This window comes from Prionailurus bengalensis, chromosome C1 (genome assembly GCF_016509475.1).
Source record: "Prionailurus bengalensis isolate Pbe53 chromosome C1, Fcat_Pben_1.1_paternal_pri, whole genome shotgun sequence".
Lineage (NCBI taxonomy): Eukaryota > Metazoa > Chordata > Mammalia > Carnivora > Felidae > Prionailurus > Prionailurus bengalensis.
In genome coordinates, this window is record NC_057345.1 from 155,157,318 (window position 1) to 155,177,097 (window position 19,780).

The 19,780-nt window shown below is 35.8% G+C and overlaps 1 protein-coding gene across 3 annotated transcripts in view; it reads left to right on the forward strand.

Annotated features, from left to right (window-relative positions):
- Positions 1-395: 395 nt before the first annotated feature.
- The window catches only part of LOC122481402 (sodium channel protein type 2 subunit alpha), a 139,305-nt gene continuing 119,920 nt past the window's right edge, over positions 396-19,780 (forward strand). For all 3 annotated transcript variants that reach the window (XM_043576932.1, XM_043576931.1, XM_043576934.1), the window contains exon 1: positions 396-626. Coding sequence is in view for 1 of the 3 variants with exons in the window: in XM_043576934.1 (XP_043432869.1) it covers positions 601-626 (26 nt within the window). In the remaining 2 variants the exon portion in view is untranslated. The remainder of the gene's footprint in view (positions 627-19,780) is intronic.

The window sequence follows — 19,780 nt, forward strand, 5'->3', positions numbered from 1 at the left end:
GCATCTAAAATTATTTTATAGGAGATACATGTAACTTTTTCAGGTTGAGTTGAGTAAGTCTTAAGGTAAACATTAAGTTTGTAATGCTATGAAAAGCTTCCATTTAGTTTAGATATAATGTAAGTAAATTTAACTAAACCCCAAAAGTAGGATTACAAATTTTAAAAATGTATACTCTAATGCTTCCTAAATGTTTAATTTACAATTAATTAAGGTAGTTGATTTGAAATACAGTGGAATTATGTGCTATATACACCATTTAATCAAGCTTGCTAAATGTAGCATTGCCAAAGGATCTTGAATGAAAATGGTTCCAGTTTTGGCCAGAAGATGGAGCTGTCATGTAAGACGCAGGCTTATATTTATTTATTTATTTATTTTTCAATTTAGCATGCTGCTTTCTAACAGACAGTGGGTACCATCGAGTGAGCGTCAGAACAGAAAGCTAAAGCAGAAGCAGAGAGGATGCTGCGGTCGTCCTTTCTCGTTTTTTCTTCTTGAGGATGGAACACATGTGAGATTTTATTTTCTGCTTCAGTCAAAATTCTGAAGAACTGCATTGGAGACTATTATATTCACCACATATATGGATTCTGTGCTATGATTTACAATTCCCTTTATTTCAGGTAAGGCAACATGATTCTACCTTTGATCTATCCATGAATTGTTATCTGTGTTAATAATAATTAAAGTGTGCGCTTTGTAAGCTTGGATTTAGATCTGAAAGATGGAAAAGCTCTAATTCTAGCTGCCCTGGATCTTTAAATCTTCCTGCATTGAAATGAGATTTGACTCTGACATGTTGTATTTTAATATTTCTTTGGCTTTCTGGCCTTTAGTGCCCATCTGTGACTACATTTGTGTACCTTTTGAAGGTAAAGCTTTCAAAGTGAAGGATGGGTCTTCCTCTCACAAGGGAAATACTGCTCCTTAATGCAGTGAACAAATTGTAGAGATGTAATGAAGCAGATTAACATGGCAGTGGCTTTGCCAAAGCCCAGGGCTGAGCCTTGTGATAGACGCCTCAAAGGCACACCAACATTCTGAGCCCAAAGGCCTTCTAAACAATTCCTGCCGGCTATGATGGTATGGATTAGTTATGTGGGTTTCTCTTTTTCCCTTTTAGAAAAAATATGTAAGTCATTTCTCCCATGAAATATTTGTATAATGTCTTTAACAGACTTGGAATGACAGCACAGACCCCCTCCCTCTCCTAGTATGGATGTAAGGAGTAAACTGAAAACAAATTAATTGCTGAGAAAATGGATATTGCTTAGATTTTGGTGGATGTGTGATGGTAGGACTGTGCCATTTAAACTAGTTGATATTGTGTAAGGTGCTCACATTTTAAATATTTTTGGTCATGTTGCATTAGCTGTGCTAAAAGATGGAATGACTCAGGAGCTGGAAATTGCATGCAACAGCCTTGCTTTTCTCTGCTGCTTCTCATGACTTCTCCCTAAATCCTCTTTTCATCGTTATCAATTTAATGGGGAGAGAGCAATTTAGAAATTCCACATTAAAAGTCCTAATTGTCATTTATATCAATTTTAAGTGAAAATTTAAAACATTCAAAAATTATTTTTGTGAGATTGTTTTGAAGTGCCTCATTTTCTTCCCTTTGGGAAGAGTAGTGTGTGTGTACATTAGTGTGTGTGTGTGTGTGTGTGTGTGTGTGTGTGTGTGTGTGATGGTGGTGGTAGAGGTGGCAGGTAGTAGGGGTGCATTGGTATGTTTCTATCTTACTCATCGTTTTTCTATAAAGAGGTAGTTGTGCTGTGTCAGAGGTTGTGCAAGCTATGGGGAAAGATTTTATAGACTGGTTCGAACCACCAAGGGAAAAAGATCCATTCTTTGGACATGTGAGGCCTATAAGGAGATTTAAGTTCCACATAGTTCTGTACACATGGCAATTTTTAGAACCACAGATTTTTAACATTTATTTATTTCATTGTTTTAAAATAACTGCAGCAGTGAGATTCAGTTTTCCATAGCCACATGCTAAATTAGATTCAGAGACAAGGCTAGAACACAGATTGACAGTTTTCATGTATTTCATAGCAGTAACACAATTTACCTCTAATGTGGACATATCCAAATGGCATATACCAGGTGTGCTGATGTTGACTATATGTGTGTGTGTCTGCTAATTCTATAAAATAGAGCTTCTGTCAAAGTACACATTATGTTATTTAATGGCATATTATATGCACTACTCAATTGTCTCAGGGCTCTTGACAAAGCACCCAGGAAAATTAGTCTAAGACAACGACTATGGAGACTCTGTTTCTTAGTATTCTCCTTCCCCATTCGATGAGGTACATTATTCTATTCTTTGACCATAAACGATATGGATGGTAACATACTAACTCACATCTCTATTCCTTCTACCTAATAAGTGTGGACAATACATATAGATTAGTCTATTGATGCTCACAAAAACATCATCTCATGCTCTGGCCTTCCCCCACCTTTTTTTTTTCACTTACTGAAAGCACAGACTGTGCCCTACTTTTGCAATATCTTGAGAAAGGAAAGGGATTAAATAAAATGTGTCACTTCCACAACAATATTTATTGAGTACCATGCATCTACCAAGAACTATCCATGGTAGAGATTGAGACATAAACAAAGGTGTGGAGTGTTCTTCATGGAATTTAGCATGGAAATGTATATGCACAAATAGTTCTATCACTCAAAATATTACCAACATCAAAATAAGAGTGACAAAAGGCGAGAAGGTGAACAGAGCAGGTATATAAGCACCTATCTTGTGCCAGGCACTGTGTTACATCCTGAGATTCAAAATAAGTTAAGAGTCAACATTTCTGTCCATGGGGAGCTTAGAACCCAGAGAAAACAATTTTAAGAGGAAATAATAGTTAAATTAGATCTTTAAGAGTGAGTGGGTTATATGGAGCACCTGAGTGGCTCAGTTGGTTCAGAGCATCTGACTCTTGGTTTCAGCTCAGGTCATGATTTCATGGTTCGTGAGTTAGAACCCCAAGTCGGACTCCGCCCTGAAAGTGCAGAGCCTGGTTGGGATTCTCCTTCCCTCTCTCTCTGTCTCTACCCTGCTCATATGCATTCTCTCTCTCTCTCTCTCTCTCTCTCTCTCTCTCTCTCTCTCTCTCTCTCAAAATAAATAAATAAATAAACTTAAAAAAAAGAATGAGTGGGTTATAAACAAATAAATGTAGGAAGTTGTTCACTCCAGGCACAAAGGAGTGAGGCAGGCAAATACAAGGCAATAGAGAACTATAAGACGTTATACAGAGAAATTACAGAGAATGGTAAATAAGCCAATCTGAATGAAGCCTGAGAATGTTGTGCTGTTTTTCTCCTCCCTGCCCCCCCAACCCCCCCCCCCACAACAAAAGTAAAGATAATGAATTTGGCTTTTGATGATACGCATTTGGCATAATAACACATACTCCAAGATAAAGATGTTCTGTAAGAGGGTAAAAACAATTGTGTTAACAGTGTGAAAATTTTATGTCCATAGATTAGAAAGAAAGCTGAATATATGAGTGTGTATGAAGCTGTGGCAAGAATTAGATCACAGTAAATGAACATCAGTGAGAAATAAAAGTGAAGGAAAGATGACTTTGGTGTAACTCTAAGATTAGGTGGAGTGGGGGCACCTGCACAGCTCAGTCAATTGAGCCTCCGACTCTCTGATTTCAGCTCAGGTCATAACTTCCCAGTTTGTGGGATCGAGCCCTGTGGCAGTCTCTGTGCTGATAGCATGGTGCCTGCTTGGGATTCTCTCTCTCCTTCTCTCTCTCTGCCCCTCCCTCCCTCTCAAAATAAATAAACTTAAAAAAAAAAAAAGATTAAATTGGGACACCTGGGTGGGTCAGTCCATTGAGCCTCCGACTTCAGCTCAGGTCATGATTTCATGGTTCCTGAGTTCAAAACCTGCATAGGGCTCACTGCTCTCAGCATGGAACCCACTTGGGATCCTCTGTCCCCCTCTCTCTCTGCCTCCCACCCCTGCTCACACACTCTGTCTCAAAAATAAACATTAAAAGAAAAAAAAAAAGATTAGGTGGAGTGAAAAGAGTCCAGAAAGAATATTAATTAATTGTGGGAAAGTAATGGGAGAGATTGGAGGAATAAGAATTTCCTAGGAAAGAAAGCAAGTAAACTGACTACTAAAATAAGAATCAGAAACATTAGCAAACCCATAAAGTGGTTGATTAACAAGAGAATAGGTTTGGAGCTGATGGACTCCATTATTATTATTAGGTCATGGATGGGTTTTAACGAGAAGAGGTTTAGTAGATTTGCAGAGACAGGGGCTTGGACTTAGGACAAAATGGGAAATGAGAAAGCTGAAGAGTAATTTTAAATTTTAAGACATCTACCAGTGAACAGAAAGAGAGATAACATTTTCTATCTTGAGCGGGAAGGTACTGTTGAGTGAAATTTGATTTTAGTCAGGATTAGAAAAACCTCAGCTCCTTCATAAAATAAGGATATGAAATCAGTAGAGAGAAATTGAGGAAAGAAGAAACAAAAAATAAAGTGAAGTCCTACAGGCAACGAAAAAGGGAAGGTTCCAGAATGTTTTTTCTTTGAGATAGGAAGAAGGGATACAAGGTGATAAAAAGGAAAGCTGATGTAACTCGCTTTAGGTGCCCTGTACTTGGAAATTAAAACCTTGCCTGTAAGATAAATATCTCTTCTATTTAAATCAGTTGGTTCTTCAAAAAAAGGCTATTTGAGAGGTATGTGGACTTTCTGGGAGAAATAATTAATTCTCAGTAGCAAAACACTTTCCAATAGAGCAGTTTTTAGTTTCATTAATCCTCGAATTGGAAACTAACTCTGTTTCCCATTAGGCTTGTTATACATACTTCAGTTACCTATTTCTCACAGAATGACCTGTTTAAAAACAGGTTCTATTTTAAACTTTCGTGGGATTAGACCAACACATATCTATTATACATATCTAATTGGATTATTTTTATTAGGTATAATTAACATACAGTGTTATATTAGTTTCCGGTGTGCAACATATGGATTTAACAATTCTATACATTACTCAGTGCTCATCATGATAAGTATAGTTACCATCTGTCACCAAACAATGTTATTACAATATTATTGATTCTATTTCCCATGCTATACTCATCCATGCTTTTTCCAGCTTGTAGAAGTAACCCACGTTCCTCAGCTTTTGGCCAAATCGCTCTGGCCTCTGACTCCATCCTCACATCTTTTCTCTAATTTGATGATCATAGATAGGCTAATTTGCTAGCATCTGAATTAATGATTCAACCTCATGCCTTTGCCTCCCTGTTTCATTTTGTATTTTTACAAGGATATGTATGAAGAGAAAGAAAAGAAAGTAATTACAAAGTTTCTTCCCTTAGGCGAACTAACCTCCTTTATGAATCTTCCTTCCAGAAGTTCTTTTTCCCTTTCTACTGACAGCTGCACCTTCCGTAGATCTCCTCTAGGCATTCCCTTGCACTGACATGCCAGGGGATGGCAATGTGAAGCCTGGAAAAAGGCACAAGTATGATGAAAAATCCCATCCTTCACACAGAAAGAAGCCTTTGAAATAGCTGCTTTCTCAGTCTAGATGAATGCAGAAGTTTAATTTAGAATGGGTGGGACAGAAAGATCACCTTTTTGTTTCTAGACTTGATTTTATCCCACTGTGTGGCAAGCCTGGCAGGTCAGTGAAAAGGGCAGAAGTAGGTGTTTAGGTGGAAATACAGACTTGGAAGACTTCTCTTCCCTCAGGGCTGACCTTGGGCAACACTGTAAAGGCAGACTCGCCCCACCCTCTTCTTCCCAAACTTGTTTTTGTGGAGGTCACTTCTAGACATCCTGATAACTACCTCATTCAGTTTCTAAGCTTAATAAATGATTTCATCTTTATTTAGCTTCAATTCCCAGGCATTAAAATATTACGATAGAATTTAGCTTTTATCTGTGTTCATTTTTATTCTATTGTTATTAAGAAATTAAGGTTATTACTGACAGCTATGGAAGCCTTAGTCTTTGTCCATTTCAGAACATTTGATATTTATTTTTCTTCATCTTTTCTTCACTAGCAGAGCAGAAACTTTTGGTGGTATGGATGGGATAGCTGATAATTTGAAATAGAAACCTTAACTCAAGTGTAATTCCATTAACAGCTGCTGTGCACCCATAGGAGGGTCATGGGCAATGCTAATCATACAGCAAACCTAAGTTGTCACTTCTCAGCTCAGACTTTCACAGGGATTCAATTCTATATTTGATTTTGTTGTTAATTTCCTTTGAAAATTGTTTATTTTATAGTATTATAATTTTATAATAGGTCATACAAAATACAAAGCAGGTCTTGGAATAACATTTTTTCAGATTTCTGCTCTAAACAAACATCCTAGAACGTATACATCAAAGTCTTCTAAAATTTCCATTCAAAAACTTTTCTGACAAAGGTCACAAATGCTTTCAATATCAACTCCAAACCACTTTTGGATCCTGCCATTGGGGGAAAAAAATCCCCCCATTATATTCCCTGAATTTATCACTTTTGGCTTTGTAAATTTTTTTTTCAATATATGAAATTTATTGTCAAATTGGTTTCCACACAACACCCAAGACTCATCCCAAAAGGTGCCCTCCTCAATACCCATCACCCACCCCCTCCTCCCTCCCACCCGCCATCAACCCTCACTTTGTTCTCAGTTTTTAAGAGTCTCTTATGCTTTGGCTCTCTCCCACTCTAACCTCTTTTTTTTTTCCTTCCCCTCCCCCATGGGTTTCTGTTAAGTTTCTCAGGATCCACATAAGAGTGAAAACATATGGTATCTGTGTTCTCTGTATGGCTTATTTCACTTAGCATAACACTCTCCAGTTCCATCCACGTTGCTACAATTGGCTTTGTAAATTTTTAATGCATCTTATTCGGTGTTCTTTAAACACTGATGATAGTTATAAACAAGTTTATATCAAACAGAAACCAATTTGGGAAAAAATTCAAGAGATTTAACATAGGATTTACCTTTTAAAATGCTATGGATTTGGATTTTGCAGTTACTTCACAGGTCTCTTACCTGTAGAATACAAGTTTAGTATGATTGTCTATTTATTTAACTGTAATAAAAGTAAGATTTATGAAAAAAATGGTTTGCTTATGTTGGTGAAAGATCTTTCTAGGACTCAGAAAAGAAGTCATAATGCCAGTGAAGTCAAATAAGATCTTTAATGATCAAAATGTAATTTCATATTACAATGATTTTAAGAAACATTCAAATTTTATATACATTGTGATGATAATGATGAATACCATTAGCAATATCGTAGGGCCTATTGAAATACTATTTCCATGTAGGAAGAGATAACCAGCATCAAGAACATCATATGAAATCATACTGCATCTCAAATGCTACTCACTTGTGTCCCTATAATGTTCATTCTTATTGCATTTGGGTATAGAGAAATTAGAGGTAGAGGGAAGCTGAAGTGGAGGTAGATTTTGCAAATCAAAAGGGTAGATTTTTCCTGGTAATATTCCATTAAACTTTTAAGTCAATACATTTATTTGGAGGAAAATATAACTATACTAATAATAAAAAAAAACTTTTGAGGGCACCTGCGTGGCTCAGTTGGTTGAGTGTCCAAATTTGGCTCAGGTTATGATCTCGTGGTTCATGGGTTCGAGCCCTACATCTGGCTCTGTGCCTACAGCTCAGCACAGATTCTCTGTCTCCCTCTCTCTCTGCCCCTCCCCTGCTCACACCATGTGTCCCTCTCTTTCAATAATAAATAAACATTAAAAAAATTTTTTAATAATAACAACACTTTTCTATCATGTAAGGAGCTTTGGTTATTTGTTAAAATTCTGGAGAAATAGTTTAAGAATACAAGATATTTAAATATATTTCATTTATCAGAATGTGCTAAGAGATTTTTGAGTGTAAGAATATCATACTTTTAGTTAACTTTGTTTCTGCTTGCTAAAATATCATTTTTCACTGGAATAAAATGATCTTAGGAAGCAGTCATCCTCTAGGAGTATTTTGAATTGTTAGAATTATTATTAAAGTATGGAACGATTAAATCTTGTATTAGTATCTAGGATTGGTTGATATTATAATATGCCTTCCTCATGAACATGTCTTGATGGTATTAGCAAATAAGCATGCAGCTATGTGACTGCATAATTGTGCCCTGTTACAGCTTGTGTTGGTTGGTAATGTATGGGACAATGACAATGCAACAAGAAAGTTCCTATTAGGCTTTGTAGAAAGAATAGTGGATTGGTTGGAATATCATGAAAAATAAAAGGTTTATGACAAGATTATGGTAAGAGAAGACTGACACTCTCTCCCTTCTCTGAATAACTGATATCAAAAGGTGAAATATGTAAGGCATGAAGTAAGCCAGCCAGAGGCCAACTGGATAGTATCTCTATCAACCCAGAATTAGGAGCTATGATGCTTTTTTCTTTGTGTGTCTCAGCTGGATTGAGCAACAATGGTGGCCCAGAAATTGTCAGGCAACTGGAATAATGCCAGAGAAGTACCCAGACTTACTTTTGCTATTTTCTGCATAAACAGTCCCAGAAGTCTGGAGAGCCTACTTATTTAGACAGAGTGACCATAGCATATCATCTTAACTTTAGGATGTAGTCTGTTAATTTCTCAAGAACAAAGTATTTCAGGACTATCTCAGGAAAAGTGTGGTATACGGTCATCACGTTTCTAACAGTTGGAAAGGAGGAAAGTCAAAAAAGGACTATGCCATGTTTTCTATTTGATCATTCTACATAAATTAATGGCCCATGATTTAGGTGCTTAGGTGTCAGAAAGTTAAAATGTAAAATGGCCCATCAATTTAGACAAAGAATATTCAGTGAGCTGCTCAGTTACTGGCCTTGCTAAAATCTACCAACTGAAATCTCTAATGACTCTTATTGAATCCTTAGCTATATCACCAGGAATGACATAATTTTATGAATTTTGAGCCTGACTTTCTAAGGAAGTCAGTTGTTTGCAGAAACAACTGTGTTAGTAAATACATCCTGTTATTACCAACCTAGACTCAGCTGAAAGAAGCGGAGTACAGGAAATTCTTTTGCACTCCATGTAGCTTATTCACAGTTTTTCAGGAAAAAGATCTGTATGGATGGGTTCCAGCATAAATCCTATATCCTCAGAATCAGAACGGTCTATATCCCCAGGAATTTCAAGGTGAAATGAGAGCTACTAAGATAAAAGTAATAATTTGCACAAAACCTATGAGAATGTTCAATTCTGACAACTTGGTGGATTGAACATAGAATTCATTTGCCAACATCTAGAAACTCTAGATAAAACACAATAAAAATGCTTTAAAATGCATGGTTAAGTTCCAAATAAATAAAAAGAAGCCTTCAATAATCAAAAATAAAGTGATAACTAAAACCTGAGTAATAAACATGAAAGCTGACCCAAGGATCTGAGGAGTAGAAGGAGGTAAATAATATCTAGAAAAAAGTCCAAATTCCCAGAGGGTTTAGTTTCAAAGTCTGTGCAAGTATAAATAAGGCTGAAGTCTTAACTTGTAACATCAGAAGTTGAAATTGACAACCACTGAATAGAGCATAGAGCCTCAAGAAGTTGTGTTTTTCACTGAAATGAGAATTAAAAAATATAATCAGCAATTCAAAGAAACTTGCCTCTATCCTGTCTTTCAGGAAAAAAAAAAAGTCTTTTAGAAAGAATTAAAACTCAGGCACTGCCTCAAATCACTTCTGAATCTGGTCATATGCTATTCTGTGGAAAGGAATTCCTCAGTGTCTAAAGTAACATAAAAATCAGTATCAGGCCAATGATAGTTTGGAATGCTTGGCAGAAGCAGTTGCAAAATTGCTAAGTCAGTGTAAATCTAAATCATTATAAATTATTGTAAAATCATTTTTTCAAATCTTAGGTCTTAAAGGAAGAAAAAAACTTAAGATAAACTCACAATGAAAAATTACATACTATATGAGAAATAAACCTCCATAAGGGACGGACATTCAGCAGGCATAACCAAAATGATACATTTCATCTGCGGAATATGGGATAATAAAATAATATAAAATAAGCAATAAATAAGCATGTTCAAAATGATTAAAATTATTAGGGAATAGAAACAAAACACTATGCAATACGAATAGGCCAATATTGAGAAAAAGAAGTCAAATAGAAATTTGTAAATGAAAATGATAAAAACCAGGTGCCCCAAGAATTAGCATTTAAAACTGAAGGAATGAATTTAACAGTATGATACAGCTGAAATAAGAATTAAAGATTTGTAGATGGATGTGAGGATTTACCCAAAGTACATAAATGTCACTTTTGACGTTAAAAAATATGATAAGTAGGGGCACCTGGGTGGCTCAGTCAGTTAAGCCTCCGACTTCAGCTCAGGTCATGATCTCACTGTTTGTGGGTTCAAACCCCATATCGGGCTCTGTGCTGACAGCTCAGAGCCTGGAGCCTGCTTCAGATTCTGTGTTTTCCTCTCTCTCTGCCCCTCCCCTGCTCACACTCTGTCTCTCTCTCTCTCTCTCTCTCTCAAAATAAATAAACATTAAAAAACATATATGATAAGTAGAATTAAAATGTTCAGCAACCTAACATGTTCTAGAGATAACTGAGTTAATGGGGGAGATTTGATATTTGTAAAGATTAAATAGAGAAAATTCCAGTACTGATAAAAGACATGTTTCCTTGGATAGAAGAAACATAAACCATGAGACTTTCTGTCTTCAAACCTAGGCATTATTCTTAGTCATTAGATATTTATTAGTATAAAAAAAAGGCATAAAGTAGGAAATGTTACTTGGGATCCAGTAAAGGAAGCCAATAGTATGAGGCAAGGATGTATAAACAGTTAAGCACGCTAGACAAGAAAGAGCAATTTAAGAACAGCAACAGAAGGGCCAGAAATAGAAGGGGCACACCTGAACCAAATCGGATGGTTCTGGAACAAATTACTTAAAACTACTCATCTGGTTTCATGGTTGACCAAAGACTACCTAAAGCAGTCAAGGCAACAAAATGGGACTGGTCATAATTCTGGAGATATATTTCTTATGTGATGTTATGAATTTGTTCCTTTTTAAAATTTCATCTTGACTTCTTTTGTCATATTAGTTGAGATTCTCAAAAGAGATAAGATATGGTACAATGGAAGACTCCTTTATACTCAATATTGATCCCATTCCTATTACTCCCTTCTCAGGTAACAGCTATTTTGAACTTCATGCACGATCTTTATATTTGTATTTTAAAATTATGGCCCACACAACTTGCACGCATATATAATATGAAGCACTGTTTTACATGTTTTAAAATCTTTATATAAGTGGTATTATACTGAAAGTATCTCTTCACAGTTTGCTTTTTACCCTCAACATGTTGTTTTTGAGAATTGAGATTATGATATGGGGACGTAAGATTCAGTAACTTCTTTTTAAAATTTTTTTTTACCATTTATTCATTTTTTAAAGACAGAGAGAGACAGAGTATGAGTTGGGAAGGGGCAGAGAGAGAGAAAGACACAGAATCCAAAGCAGGCTCCAGGCTCTGAGCTGTCAGCACAGTGCCCCACATAGGGCTCGAACTCACAGACCGTGAGATCATGACCTGAGCTGAAGTCAGATGCTCAACTGACTGAGTCACCCAGGTGCCCCCAGGTTCAGTAACTTCTACTGATGTATAACTTTCCATTATAGGAACATATCATAATTTATAATTCCATAATGGTGGATAGTTTTTTTACTATTAAAACAGTGTTGCCATGAGCCTCTTTATTTATTAATTTTCACCTACATGTGTATTCGTGTAGCGGGTCAAACATCCTGCTTGACAGTTTGACTCTTTTGACTGTAGTCCAAATGATTAGTCAATAGTCCAAATTTCTACCATCAACATTATAATAGTTGTAATCAACTTTCTTTTACAGAAGGTAAACCCATTATAAATTTTGGAGAAAGTAAATGGAAAAATACTTATCAACTTGATGGTATCTATCAGCACTTAAAAGATACTTATCTTTTGATCCAACATTTTCACTTCTAGGAACTGGTTTTATAGGTATACTCACACATGGCATTCATTACAGCATTGTTTGTTAAAAAGCCTGGGAATCACCTGCCTATCCATTAATGGGGGGCGGGTTTGATCAATTGTGATACAAATATATAACAAATATTATCTAGATATTAAAAATAATTTTAGGTCTTATATACCGATGTGGAAAATTATCAAAAAATATTGTGAATTGAAAAAAACAGGTTTCATAACGTTGTGTATGGTGTTATCTGTGGGGAAAAAAAGAAAAATAAACCTGTTATAATTACATATATTGATATATATTTACATATGTTTAGAAACATTTTGTATGAATATACAAAGAGTCTTTAACAGTGTTTATTCTGGAGCTCTGGATTTGTATGGGGAGACTGGTATGTAGGATATTTATTTTTATTTTATTTTCCTTTATTAATTTTCCACATTTAATAGTAATCATGCATTTCTTTTGCAGATTAAAAATACAAATAAAATGTTATCTACTATTTGGCACATGATAATATTTTTCCTTTTATGAGTAAATATTATAATTTGTATCACAGTATTTTTTTATTGTCGACCCATGCTGCTTGGATATAGTTTAATAATATTTTATGAGATTATATTACATAATTATATTATATAATTATATTACATTAATTAATCAGATTATATTATAATAATATTAAATGAGATTTTTCTGCAGGGGTTTTATTTTGTGTGTACTTTATTCTTTCTTTCTCTTTCTTTTTAGCATCACAAAACTATTCAAACTTAAAACCAGGACAAAATATTGATGCAGAATATTTGTGCATTTGGATATGCATCTTCTTAGGAATTTGCACAAATATGTAATTCTTCAAAACTAGGAATTGGCTTTAAATTCACTGGCACTATCTCCAGCCTGACTCCCCCCTACCTAAAACCTGGGTAATTCCAGTTTGTGTATAGATGGCCTGTCTATACACAAACCTAAATTACCAACTTAGTTCTCTAGGTTTCTTAAATTCCTTTCCTCCAATGGTTGTATTCTTTAGCCTTCCTGAGACATGCACCCCCATGTTGTACCTTAAACATCTTTTTTTGCCAATAACTGTGACCTGACTGTGATCTCTACTTCCCGCATTCTGCACCACCTATCTTTCCAGTTCATTTCATCTTGAACCCCAACTTAAAGAATCCTTTAACTCAACCAAGACACCAGTGCATTGATCTTACACTTTCACTGTCCCTCACTTACTTAATGTCGTCTTTACTTTTATTGAATATATTAAATTCCATGGCCATTCATAATAATCACTCCTTACGTACACATACACACTTAAACTACCCCCTGCTTTTAAGTTTATTTATTTATTGCACATGTGCACACAAGTGGGAGAGGGGCAGAGAGAAAGGGAGAGAGAAAATCCCAAATGGGCTCTGCACTGTTAGCACGGAGTCCCATGTGGGACTCAAACTCACAAACCTCGAGTGATATCAAGAGTCAAAGGCTCTGAGGCACCTAGGTGGCTCCGTCGGTTAAGCGTCCGACTTGGGCTCAGGTCATGATCTCATGGTTTGTGAGTTCAAGCCCCGAGTCGGGCTCTGTGCTGACAGCTCAGGGCCTGGAGCTTGCTTCTGATTCTGTGTCTCCCTCTCTCTGGGCTACTCCCCTACTCACTCAAAATAAATAAAGATTAAAAAAAAAAAAAGAGCTGGAGGCTCAACTGACTGAGCCACCCAGATACCCTCACCCCTTTTTAATTGTCTGGCAAAAACTCCATCCTAGTTATATCCAGCTCTCCCCACTCCATGCCTGCATCCATGCAGCTGGACAGAAGCACTAACCTCAAATGGTCCCTTGATGCTGCCCAGCGATCATACCACTGTTCCCCAGACCTCCCCACTGACCCAATTTCCTGGACTTGGATTCCACACTTCTCTTTTTTCTACAGATCACCATTACCTCCTACCTCGTCTTCATTCCCAGTTGACAACTTTGTTTCCTACACCTCTAAGAAAATTGACACAATCAGAAGAGACTTTTCCCTTCAGACTTTTATCACTACATGTACCTCTCTACCGAGTTCTACACCCACATAATCTGACTTCCCACCTGTTACCTTAAATCAACTATCCCTGCTTCTACCTAAAATAATCCCTTTGTCTGTGCACCAGACCTTATTTCTCTATTTCTTCTTACCTAGATAAGGGTGTCACTTCAACATTTTTTTGCTCTCTCCTACTTCAGTAATTTCAGCTCTTCAATGTATCTTGCAAGCATTTTATTATTGCACCCATATTAAAATGATCTTTATTCCTTCATCGACTTCTTGATTTCTTTCCTCCTCTTCGCAAAAATACTTACAAGTGTTCACTATATTCTCTCTCTCTCCCTTTTTCTCCCTCATTCCCTTTTAAATCCGCTTTAGTCAGGTTTTCATTTCTACCAGTTTACCAAAACAAAACAATTCTTGATAGGAATCCAGGGACCACCACACTATTAAATTCAGTGGTGGATTCTCTATCTTCCTCGATCATCCAGCAGTGTCAGACACGGTGCATTACTGAATTCCCTTGATACACTTATTTCCCTTGGATACCAGGACAGCCTATGGCCTTGTTTCTTCCTGTTTCACTGTTCATTTCCTCACAGTCATTTTATTCTTTACTCTGCCTTTCCAGTCACTAATTGGGAGTGCCCCTGGTTTAGTCCCTGATTCTCTTTTCTTCTATATCCTCATTATTTTCTTGTGATCGCATTGATTCTCAAGGCTTTAAATCTCATACAGATAATTATGACTTCCAAATATGTTTAGCTCCAGTTTTTTGCTGCACTAAAGACTTATGTGTCCAACTGCGTATTTGGCCTATTGATTTGGATATTTAATAGACACTTCAAATTTAACATGCCCTAAACTAAATTTCTGAACTTTTCTCTCCTTAGTCAACCTGCTCCACCCCCAGCCTTCCTCATCTTACTGTTACAGAGGTAACTCCATTCTTCCTATTCCTCAGGTTAAAAACTCCTATGGTTACTTTTGACTATTTTCTTGCTCTCATATCCCATACACTACTGTATAATATCTATCTCCTGTGTCAGTAATGTAACCTCCAAATGGGCAGAGATGATTATCTCTTTGGTGTACTGATGTCTCACAAGAGCTTAGAATGTCTTCTGACATAGAGGACTAAAATAATATTTGTTTAATAAATGGATGAATTGTAGTAACGTGCTAAGAAGTACATGTTTTCTCTTTTCACTTTTATTGAGCTAATTCACATTTACAAATGCTTAGAACAGTCTGACTGATTTCTCACTCAGTATTTCTGCCAGTAACAGTGAAATGTGTATTAATATTATAAAATCTGGCCTTCCAGAAAGATACACATATCATTAATACTGGCTACTATCCTATTTCTGACTTATATAAAATTTAGTATGTTTCTCATGGGACCTTATTTGCTTATTTGTCATTGTTCTGGAGTGGGAGCTCCTCAAAGTCAGAAACTTAATCTTCCTGTCTGTCCCTCAAGCACCTAACCCAGTGCTGGCACATAAGTTTTTTTTTTTTTTTAAATACTGGTTTACCTGTAGTTCTTTTTTTTAATGGAGTCTTTATCTGGTTTTCAGAGTGATACTGGCCTCATAGAATGAATTTGGATGTTTTCCCTTCTTTCCTATTTTTTGTTTTGTTTTGTTTTTTATTACTGATTCAGTTTCTTTGTTTTTGATCTGTTCAAGTTTTCTATTTCTTCCTGTTCCAGGTTTGGTAGTTTATATGTTTTCTAATTTAATCATAGAATGAAAATACACAAAATTTAATATTGATCCAGCATGTGATATGTGTCCTGAGCTTTCTCTATATAGATTCCTTTAATTCTTACATCAATCCTGAGAATATAGGTCTCATTTTTACAAATGTAATAAAGCTGGTCTTTCATTGAGACTCCGTTCTATATCAACCATTGCAATATCCTCGCTATCTACTTTCTAGGGATTATATCATAGATACTAAATCTACTTCCTTATTTAGAGATGACTGGAAAGAATATTTACAATGTCAAATATGGGGGGAATGTTTTGTTTTTATTTACAATTGGAAGCAAATCTTTAGCTTCATAGTAGTATGTAATTATGTGCTGTCTATTTTGCAGTTAAATTGGGAAAATTGACCTTCTATTTTGTGCTTTTAAATCCATAGGTGCTATAATATTATTTGCCAAATTTACATAAACCACCAGGATTTTTATCCAGCTTTATTGAGATATAACTGACATATAATACTGTATAAGTTTAAAATATATGGGATGTTTTTTAAATTATTCCTTTAAATTTTTTTTAAGTTTTATTCTTGTTTATTTTGAGAGTGGGGGGAGGGCAGAGAGAAAGGGAGAGAGAAGAATCCCAAGCAGGCTCTGTGCTTGTTAGCACGAGCCCAACATGGGACTCGGACTCCTGAACTGTGAGACCATGACCTGTGCCGAAGTCGGAGGCTTAACCAACTGAACCACCTAAGAGCCCTGAGATATATAGTATGTTGATTTCGTATATGTTGCAAAATGATTACTACTGTAGTGTTAGCTAATGCCTCTATCATGTCGCATTAATTACCAATACTTTTTTTGTGGTAAGAACATTTAAAATCTATTCTCTTAACAACGTCCAACCACATAATATTTTATTGTTAACTAAAATCACAATGTTGTACATAAATCATCCCCAGAACTCATGCATCTTCTAAATGAAAGTTTATACCCTTTGGCCAAAACCTCCCCATTTTCCCACCCCCCCACCCCCGGCCCTGGTAACCACCATTCTAGTCTCCATTTCTCAGAGTTTGCTAATTTAGATTCCACATGTAAACTATATCATATACTATTTGTCTTTGTCCAACCTATTTCACTTAGCACAATCCTCTAAGCCATCCATGTTGTTTCAAATGGCAGGGTTTCCTTCTTTCTCTGAATAATTTCAGTGAATAATATTCCAGTGCGTGTGTGTGTGTATAAAATATATATAGCACATCTTTCTATAATGCTGCAATAAACAAGGAAATGTAAGTACCTTTACAAGATTCTTTTTCCGTGTCTTTTGGATAAACACCCAGAGGTAAGTGGAATTGCTGGATTGTATGGTAGTTCTATTTTTAGATACTTGAGGAACCCCCATACTGTTTTTCATAGTGGCTATACCAATGTATATTCCCACCAAGAGTACACAAGGGTTTCCTTTTTCCACATCCTCACTTGCATTTGTTATGGCTTGTCTTTTTGATGGTAGCCATTTTAACAGGTGTGAGATGACATCTCATTGTTGTCTTGCCTTGTATACCCTTGATAATTAGTGATGTTGAGCACTTTTCATGTACTTGTCCATTTGGATGTCTTCTTTCGAAAAGTTGCTATTCATGTTTTGCCCATTTTAAAATCAGATTGCTTGCTGTTTTTGTTGCTGTTGTCGTTGTTGAGTTGTAGAAGTTCTTTCCATACTTTGGGTGTTAACCCCTTATTCAATATATGGTTTAAAAATATTTTCTCCCATTCCGTAGGTTGCCTTTTTATTTTGTTGATTGCTTCTTTTGCTGCACAGAAGCTTTTTAGTTGATGTAGTCCCACTTACTATTTTTTTTGCTTTTCTTGTTTATGCTTTTGATGTCATAGCCAAAAACATGTTGCTGAGACCAATGTTAAGAAGATTCTCCCCTGTTTTCTTCTAGCAATTTACAGTTTGAGATCTTATGTTTAAGTCTTTAATCTATTTCAAGTTAATTTTTGTGTATGGTATAAGAGAGGGGTCTAATTTGATCCTTCTGTGTGTGATTATCCAGTTTTTTCAAGACCATTTATTGAAGAGAATATTTTCCCCATTCAGTATTCTTGGCTTCCTTGTCAAATATTAATTGACCGTATATATGCAGGTTAATTTCTAGGCTCTCAACTCTGTTCCGGTGGTCTATGTGTCTCATTTTACGCCATTGCCATACTGTTTTGATCTCTATAGCTTTACAGTAGAGTTTGAAATCGGGAGATGTGATTCCTCTAGTTTTGTTCTTCTTTCTCAGGATTGCTTTGACTATTTGGGGTTTTCTGTGGTTCCATATAAATTTTAGAATTATTTACTCTATTTCTATGAAAAAATGCCATTGGAGTTTTGATAGGGATTTCATTTAATCTGTAGATGGCTTGGGGTGCCTGGGTGGCTCAGTCAGTTAAGCGTCCAACTTCAGCTCAGGTCATTTTCCTGCAGTTTATGAGTTTGAGCCCTGGGTCAGTTTCTGTGCTGGTAGCTTAGAGGCTGGACCTTGCTTCAGACTCTGTGTCTCCCACTCTCTCTGCCCCATCCCCTACTCCCACTCTCTCTCTCTCAAAAATAAATAAACATTAAAAAATTTAATCTATAGATGGCTTTAGGTAATATGGACATTTTAGCTGTATTAATTCACCCAACCCATGAACACAGGATATCTTTCCATTTGTTTATGCCTCCTTCACTTTCTTTCATCAAAGTCTTGTGTTTTTTCTTTAACTATACAGATCTTTTACCTCCTTGGTTAAATCTATCTTTATGTATTTTATTGTTTTCTATGCTATTGTAAATGGATTGCTTTCTTTATTTCTTTTTCATATAGTTTATCGTTTGAGTATAGAATTGCAGCTGATTTGTGTATGTTGATTTCATACTCTATAACTTTTATGAATTTGCAGATTACTTCCAACATTTTTTTTGTTGTCTTTAGGATTTCCTCTATATAAGATCATATAATTTGCAAACAAAGGCAATTTTACTTTCTCCTTTCTGATTTGGAGGTCTTTTAAATTCTGTATATTTCCTGATTGCTCTGGTTAGGATTTCCAGTGCTATATTGAGTAACAATGTGAGAATGGGCATCCTTGACTTGTTCCTGATTAGAGAAAATGTTTTTAATCTATCACCATTGACTATGATGTTAGCTGTAGGTTTGTTGTATATGCCCTTTATTATGTTGATGTATGTTTCTTCTATACCCAATTTGTGGAGAGTTTTAATCATAAAAGGATGCTGTATTTTGCTTAATGATTTTTCTGCATCTATTGAGATGATCATATGATTTTCACTTTTCATTCTATTAGTGTGGTGTATCACATTATTGAATCACATTATTGATTTGCAAATGCCAAACTTGCTTCCCAGGGATAAATCATGCCTGATCATGGCATATCATCCTTTATTGTGCTAGTGAATTAAGTTTGCTAATATTTTGTTATGAATTTTTGCTTATATATTCTTCAGAGATATCGGTCTGTAGTTTTCTTCTCTTGTAGTGTCATTATCTGGCTTTGGTGTCAGGATAATGCTAGCCTTGCCAAATGAGTTTGGGAGTTTTCCCTCCTCTTGAATTTTTTGGAAGAGTTTGAGAAAGATTGGCATTAATTCATCTTTAACCATCTGGTCTTGGGTTTTTCTTTGTTGGGAGATTTTTGATTACTGATTCGATCTCCTTGCTTGTTACTGGCTTGTTCAGATTTTTTATTTCTTCATGATTCAATCTTGGTAGTTGTATGTTTCCAGAAACTTATCAATTTATTCTAGGGTACCCAATTTTGTTGGCATATTTGTAGTAGTTTCTTATGATTCCATGTATTTCTGTAGTATCAGTTGTGATGTCTCTTCTTTCATTTTTTATTTTATTTATTTGAGTCTTGCCTCTTTTTTTCTTAGTCTAGAAAAAGGCTTACTAAATTTATCTTTTCCCAAAAATAGTTCT